General features: G+C 33.1%; 2 protein-coding genes across 2 annotated transcripts; one reads left to right on the top strand and one right to left on the bottom strand.

The window, feature by feature from the left end:
* Positions 1–419: 419 nt before the first annotated feature.
* Positions 420–2,597, top strand: LOC109341867 (ADP-ribosylation factor-like protein 8c). Its single transcript, XM_019579839.1, has 6 exons — positions 420–545; positions 805–886; positions 976–1,008; positions 1,119–1,240; positions 2,020–2,181; positions 2,308–2,597. Exons 1-6 carry the CDS (start codon positions 508–510, stop codon positions 2,423–2,425), a joined length of 555 nt encoding a protein of 184 aa, XP_019435384.1. The 5' UTR covers positions 420–507; the 3' UTR covers positions 2,426–2,597.
* Positions 2,598–3,428: 831 nt separating this feature from the next.
* Positions 3,429–6,738, bottom strand: LOC109341866 (probable inactive receptor kinase RLK902). Its single transcript, XM_019579838.1, has 2 exons — positions 5,263–6,738; positions 3,429–4,349 (listed from the first exon to the last, which is right to left on the bottom strand). Exons 1-2 carry the CDS (start codon positions 6,494–6,496, stop codon positions 3,724–3,726), a joined length of 1,860 nt encoding a protein of 619 aa, XP_019435383.1. The 5' UTR covers positions 6,497–6,738; the 3' UTR covers positions 3,429–3,723.
* Between the last annotated feature and the right edge of the window lie 1,597 nt (positions 6,739–8,335).

Raw genomic sequence — 8,335 nt, 5'->3', positions numbered from 1 at the left:
TTATTTAGTTTGATAAACTTGGTTTATGAACCAAATGAGTTGAACTTGAGCTAGAAACTGTGCTCATTGAGCACGATATAATTTGACTCGTTAGGTTTATGAACTACCTCAATATATATAGATAACTATTTTTTTTTTATGTTTATTGTTATTATTGTATATATAAACATGGTTATATTCATTGTAATCTTTTGTTGTATTATAAAAATGAATTGATTATTTGAGTTGTCCAAATAATTAATTCAAACTCAATCGAATGATTCATGAACTTTAATCAAGCTAAAAATTCCACTTATATCAAACTCGAGTCGAGTTTCAAGCTAAACAAACCCTTATTATGCTGAATTCTGTTAGGTATAGAAGTGAAGGTGGTAGAAAAGGGTGAGACAAGACAAGTATATGTCGTATCTGCTACATTGGGGGTTTTAGATTCTAATCCTTTCTTCTCAACATTCTATCTCATACTTTCCTATCTCCCCTTTTTATTTTCAGTTTTCTGTGTTCATCATGGGTCTCTTCGATTCCTTCCTCAACTGGCTCCGCAGGTTACCTCTTTTCTACTTCTTCTCTCTCTATATATTACTCTTCATCTACCTTCATATATATTTCCATAACTGCTACGAAGATAATAATAAAGCTTGAATATCCTTACAATTTCATTTCATTTATTACAACCGATTAAGAGACATAAAGCCTTCAACTTTAAATTCTATTATGGTATTATATGATTCCTATATATGTGTACTATTATAGCATAAACCCTTTAAATCATTCTTATTTGTTTCTATGTGTTGTGTCTTTCAGTTTGTTTTTTAAACAGGAGATGGAACTTTCCCTTGTAGGTCTTCAGAATGCAGGGAAGACCTCTCTTGTTAATTCAATTGCTGTGAGTTACTCCTAATAATATAATACTTTGCATTTCAATACTATTACTGCAGAAATTATAACATTTATCTTCGATTTTATTTTAACCAGACCGGTGGATACAGTGAAGACATGATTCCAACTGTTAGTATATTACCTCCTTTTTTTTATGGTTGATTAAATTTTGAAATGGTTATTTGAATATTGTAAGCATTTGTTTGTAATACGAACTTAATTCTCGCCGTTAAACACAGGTTGGGTTCAACATGCGAAAAGTTACCAAGGGAAATGTCACTATTAAGCTTTGGGATCTTGGTGGACAGAGGAGGTTCCGAACAATGTGGGAGCGTTACTGTCGCGGTGTCTCTGCTATAGTGTATTGTCTCTATCAATGTCCTCTCTTACTTAAATATATTCATACATGCATATACTTAAATAAACGATCACCTATTTTAAGGACCAATTATTCTAGAGTTTAAGGTATCAAGTATCAGGAGAAGATGTAGAAATAGTTTTGACTTACATCACTAATTTGCATCCCCTCATCCAAATTGCCTTTGGGCTTAAAGCATGGACAAAGCATATGTCCACCACTACATATGGTGATGATATGAGATGGGGGCACAAAGAACTGAAATATATCATCCAGCAAGTTATCTAATGGAGAGGCTCTAATAACGCCATATGAAGTCTCAACCATCCTTGCCGAATGATCCACTAAGAAAGGCACACGGGTGACTTTAATTTACAAACATAATATCTAGCAAGTTTTCCCCAAGAATCAGCTCAATTGGTAGAGTTGCAATTGGCCAAGTTCAAACTCACAGAAGTGCGCTCTCTGCCACTTCCGCTTAAAAATAGAAAAATACTTGCCTGCAAGAAAAGATTTCTAACAACGAATAACACATAGTACTGCCTCATATGTCAATTTGTATACTGTTGTCTTCTTTTTTGTTGAAGTGTTTATGTTTCAAACATGAATAACCAAAAACTTAATGCATGTTTTAAAAATATATTTGTTTCTTATTATGGAAAGGAAAGTTGGTCATGCACATTCTTCTTATGTTTTATATCATAAGCCCTTTGAAGTAATTAAGGGAGGAACTTATCCATGCTCTTATAGTTGTTTGCTTTCATTGATGGATGCAAAGACAGGTATGTTGTAGATGCTGCAGATAGAGATAGTGTTCCAATATCCCAAACTGAGTTGCATGAGCTCTTAACAAAACCTTCTTTGAATGGAATTCCTTTACTTGTTCTTGGAAACAAAATTGACAAGTCAGAAGCTCTTTCCAAGCAATCATTGGTAGATCAGCTGTGAGTTCCCAGAATATACGACATTGTTTCAGAAATCAATATTATCATTTTGTTATTGAAATTTGTCTGTGATGATGCCTTGTTTAATGAATTAAACCTTTGATTTTTCACCTTGGATGGTTTCAGAGAACTTGAGTCAATTAAAGAAAGGGAGGTATGCTGCTATATGATTTCATGCAAGGATTCTGTAAACATAGATGTGGTCATTGACTGGCTTATCAAACACTCCAAAACTGCAAAGTGATCCTTCGTTGGCTATGTTCTCCAAACATCATGTATTATAGATTTATAGACACAGCTATGATGCTGCTTGTTAATCATAAAAAATAAAAATTCACATCACCATGAAATCACACAGTAGAATCTGAATATTGCTGCCTTTTCTCTGTTCAAAGTGTTTGCCAAGAAGTATCCAATATGTTGTTGCTACCATCAAAATTTAGCATCTTGCAAAATTACAAGACTGGAAAATATATCATTTTCCTTTCAAGATTTCAAATTCAACTTGAAATATGTCTCAAGTTTGTAGTTCACCTACAAATGGTGAACAATTGGGAAGCAATCATTAAGATACAATTTATGTTGTGTTTCATACAAGGATAACAATAATGTTCAATATTTTGTTGTTGCTGCACTTGTATCATACTGTAAATTGAAACAATAAAAAATGTATACAAGACCAATTGGATAAATAAAAAGAAAATGTAATGAAATATTTGATATCACTTTGTTCAGATCATCACTTCCCAAACCAACGGAAACAACTCAGTTTCAGAAAATCCAAATTGCAACAGAAGCAAAAGAAGTTCGATTTCACTGTTAAATGTCATCCTGTCTTTTTATCTTTTTTCTCTGGCATGCTATAATTTAAGATTATGAGTTAGAAAGAATAATTCTTTACAACTATCCCAAGTTGTATCAGAAAGCAAAAGTAGCAAAGTAGAAGTTCAAACCTACATAAACATTAAGATATACTTATTTTGACGGTATTAAATATTTAAAAAGAATGTTCCAATAATACCCAAATGTGGATAATTGTATGAACTGTTATATTTATTTAGAAGTTTAAACCTACACAAACATTAAGAATGAGTACAAACTTGAGAGTGAGAAGGTTATGAGATAAATTTAGAAACTTAATTTAGCCAAGTATCTTTTTTGGTATACATATACTTAAAAAAACCAAATGAGATGTCTGTGTCCCTATTTTGATATTCAATAAACAACATAAGCTAAGCTGAATTTCAAAATGACCTTGTTTCACTGATATAAAAATTATGATACAAACCAATGGAACTAAAAATAGGAGGAGGGTAAACATCAATATTAGATAAATGTATGTGCTCAATTTAATGTAATAAATAATCTTGGAAACAGAAAAAGGTTACAAAAGGACTGATGGAAGTGAGGTGAAGTAAGACAAAGGGTCATAAGGTTGTCTCAACAATAGCTCAATGACTTAAACAAACAACAAAACTATAATATGAATGTCAAAAACAGGCCAATGATGAAATAATTGAGGTCTCTCTTCAATCCAATCACTCAATCTTGCGGCGCAACGGATTCAGCAGGGTAGTACTTTTCGGAAAGTCTCTCTTTCTCTAAGCTAGAATTACAAATTTCCTGAATCCTGCTTTCCACCACATTCATGGAAGGTCTTTTGTCAGGATATTGAGCAGTACATTCAATTGCAAGCTGCAAGAGCTTGACCATTTCCTCCTCAACATTCTGGTATCTCAGAAGCTCCATGTCGAAAACCTCGTTGCTCCATTCCTCCTGAACCACTGTTTGGACCCATCTTGGAAGGTCTACCCCTTCTTCATTCAGTGAAGAATGAGTAGGAGCCTTCCCTGTAAGCAGCTCCAAAAGCATTATGCCAAAGCTATAGACATCAGCTTTTTGGGATACTTTGCCAGCATCCGTGACCTCTGGGGCACGGTAACCAGATACACGGTTAGGTGTAAAGGTTGGGAGTGCAGTATAAGCAAGGCCGAAGTCAGAAACACGAGCTTCGTAAGATTTGGTGAGAAGGATATTTGACGAGGTGATATTTCCATGGGAGGATGTTGGACCGTGCGAATGTAGGTATGCAACCCCACGAGCAGCACCAAGGGCAATGCCAGACCTTGTTTCCCAATTCAATGGTGTCCTGCCAGCTCCACTATTTGCTATAACATGAAAGTTGAAGGATGTATAAGCAAAAAATGACAAATGAAATAAGGGGTTTGACAATCTAGCACCCAAGTTACAATCTTTTTGATTATATTCATGCCAACTCTATTACAATTGCATGTTCATTTACCTAAATGTTGCAAAAAAAACAGATAGGTTGTTCCTTACAGAGGACAGTTGATCAAATCTATGGCCAAAGCACACTGAAAATGGAAATAGTGGGATGCATAACATGTGTGAATAGCATTATCAATCTCCTTGACCATTAACAAATTATCAATGGGTTCAACTAGCTTAGGAAATAACATACAGATCAATACTGAAAATATTCAATATGTAATCACTAAATCCTAGAGGCTTATAGCCTTATAATATAAACAGTTACTCTAGAGAGAATTTTAAATGTCAGAACATAAGTACAATGCTGAAAGGAGATATTTATAGACATCAAAGTTTAGAACATTGAGCATCAGCTAAGAGGTAGAATTTCAAAATTCTCAGAAAATATACTTTAGATATCAGACTAAACTCTTGATGCAAGATTTCATTTCCCATAGGCAAAAATTACTGGAAATATGCAATTGTCTCCTAGCCACAATATGATGTCAATTTTGCCACTAAATACAAGCCTTTTATATAGAAAATATAACTGAAATCAAACAGGCACAACATAAAATGAAAGATGGTTAAGTTGAAAATCAAGCCATAGCAGTACTCTACAAAAACAAAAGAGAAACATGAGTAGAAACATCAAGAGACATAAAAGTAACAGGTAGTTAGCCAGAGTAGACACTAGAACAGCTACAATAATTCATTTGATCATTTATAACTAACAGTAGTGTCACTCGTGTCCAAATATGAGAACTAAACAAAACAAATATACAAATTAAAAGTTTTAAAAACTCATACCATGTAAGAGGGCAGATAAGCTTCCCATTGGCATGTAATCATTCAAAATAAGTTTTTCATCTCTGCTAAAATAATAAGCTCTGAATGGAACCAAGTTCACATGAGCCATTTTACCCACTTGCTCAATTTTCTGTCTGAATTCATTTTCTGGTGCAGTAACTTCCTTCAATCTCTTCACTGCCACACTCATTCCCATATTAATAGTGGCCTTATAAGTGGTTCCAAAAGTCCCCTTCCCCAACACTTCAGCTGAAGCACTCAGCAATTCCTCAAGTTCAAAAGGCTTATTCACATTGCTAAAGAAAACCAAACTATTACCATTCTTAAAATCATTTTTTGCTGCTGCAACAACTGAATTACTATCATTACCACTCTTCTCACGTGGCGCAACAGCCTCAACCTGCTTTGAAGGTACAACGTCGTTGGAATCATTTTTACCACTCACTTTTCTACACAATAAGAATAAAAGCAGCAGAATCAATAACACACCAATCGAAGAACCAATCACAATTCCTGCAATTGCCCCTCCAGACAATTTCTTTTTTGAGTTTTTTCCACTCTCAGTACCAGGGCAAGGTTGCAAGGGCTTTCCACAAAGTGAATTCCCAGCAAAAGCACTCACAGAAAAATCTGAGAATCTCTTAGGAATTGACCCATTTAAGTGATTATTTGAAACATTGAAACTCTGAAGAGATGGAACATTAAGATCAGGAACTGAGCCACTAAAATTATTATTCTCAAAAAGGAGTGTATCCAAACGAGTGAGGTCATTAAACTTTGGTGATATCTCACCACTGAAATTATTGTTGCCCAAAGTCAACTTAACCAAATTCTTCAAATTGAACAAAGAATCTGGAATTTCACCTGAAAAGAGGTTATTATTAAGAAAAAGGTTCCTCAAGTTAACAAGCTTAGCAAAATCCGAGGGAATTGTCCCTGTTAACGCATTGAACCTGAGAGAAAGGGTTTGTAACTGAGTAAGGTTCCCTAAACCCAAAGGAATTTTCCCTGAGAGACCCATACCCGGAAACCGCAACACAGTGACCCGGTTTTCATTGCAGAACACACCGTTCCACAAACAAGGACTTGTTTGGGTTATGTTCCAGAGGAGTGAACGGCCACCCACGGCGGCGCGTAGGATTAAAAGAACGTCTCTGTCAGAAGCTAGATCATCTCCGGTTGCAATAATGGCGAATAAGAATAAGAGAGAGAAAATAGAGAGAAGAGACTTCATATTAAGGAAGAAAGGTGAATGCTTTGAATTGAATTCGTGGACTTTAAGGAAATGGGTAAGCTTAGGAAGAAGTGGCTTGATGAAACTCGATGATGATGTTTGGTTACTGAGAAAACGATGAGAGAAAAAGGGAAAATATAAAAAGAGAAAGAAAACACGGTGGTCACGCTTATAAAGGGTAAAAATCGTATTCTCGGGATTGGTGTGACGAGGTTGTGTTATTATTACTTGTTTGGTTGGACAGAAAACTGAAAGAAGAAAACAGTGAGAGTGGCTATTGGGTACACGTAATAAGTAGTAGTAACTCAACACAGTGAGACAATATTTTTTATTTATTTATAATGTAGTAGTAATAAAAAAGGAAATTTTATTATTTTGTGGTTGACTGGTATCATACTAAATACCAATTATATCTGATTTCGGTGCAATAAAAGATTGTAATATTTATTTATTATTTGGGTTAAATTTATACCTGGTCAATCCGTATAATATCTACTATTTATTTATATTAATTTTTAAGAGTTAATCATTATTAAATATAAAAGAGAAATGATATAGTGACAGTGTATAAAATTCATATACTCAATGTTGTGAAACTCGAACTGGACATCAAACTCGAAGATGTCTCGTATTAGGTTTAACTAGTTTAAACGGTTAAACCATCTGGTCCGACTGTATGATTTCATATATAATTTATCATTTTTATCTATAAAATATATAACTATAAAATTTTATATAATTATATTGAAATAATATCTCTCCGTATTTTTTGGGTCGCGGTAAAACAAAATATTAGAGTAGTCTTCTATTTTTTTTTAATTTTAAGTCATCTATCTAGTTCGCTTTCCGGGTTAATGCAGTTCAACCAAGTTTAACATGATTGTATCAGAATTTCTTCAGTTGAAAGTGGTTCAACCCTTCTCTCAGTTAAGACTACAAATCAGAATTGTTTTCAACTTCAGTTAGTGATCAAACCAGTCGGACCGTCAGATCAGATTACCGCATACACTATCAATTGATAGATTTTTTCCATAATAAAATTTGGATTTTATTAAATAGTATTGGATTTTTAAGGAATAAAGTACAGTTGTTATTGATGTCATATTATTCATTTAGTTTCATATCATATTTAAGATTATGAAAATACTTCAGGAAATAATTAAATGATAAAAAATAATACAATTTAATTAAAATAATCTCATCTGATCTAGGTTTGAAACTCCATCAGAAAGAAATTAAAGAGTTATAACTGAAAAGGAATTAATAAATAAGTTTATGTTAAAAAACTAAAGTATTGAGTTCTAAAACATATAGGAAAAAAAGAGTATAATAGGAAGATTTTGATACTCTTAATTGTCTTTAAAATATGAAATATGTAATTACCTTTTTAGAGTAATAAAAAACCAGACCAAAATGGGTAAAAACAATTTTGTGTGTGTACAAAAGATTATGTGCTGGCAGCTGACTGACGTCATAGTCAAGTAATAGGTACCACTTGTATTAGATTTTGGCGTAACAAAAATAAGGATTTTGTCATGACACATTATTTCAATAGAATAGAAAAGAGTAGTTATTAATATTATAAGGTGAGTAGGATTATACTTTATCTGATGTTGGGAAATCTGAATCAGATATTAAATCGAAAGATGTCTCATATTAGGTTTAACCAGTTAAATCGTTTGGTCTGACTGGGTGATTTTATACATAATTAATACTTTTTATATAAATATATAATTATATAAATATAATTTTTATATAATTAATAATCTTTATTTTATTTTTGGAATTGAAGTGAAACAAAATATTAGAGTAGTGTTCCATTTTTTTTAATTTTTAAGT

Source organism: Lupinus angustifolius, unplaced genomic scaffold (genome assembly GCF_001865875.1).
Source record: "Lupinus angustifolius cultivar Tanjil unplaced genomic scaffold, LupAngTanjil_v1.0 Scaffold_759, whole genome shotgun sequence".
Classification (NCBI taxonomy): Eukaryota; Viridiplantae; Streptophyta; class Magnoliopsida; order Fabales; family Fabaceae; genus Lupinus; species Lupinus angustifolius.
The sequence above is the reverse complement of the archived record's forward strand: the minus strand, read 5'-3'. Positions and strand labels throughout refer to the sequence as shown.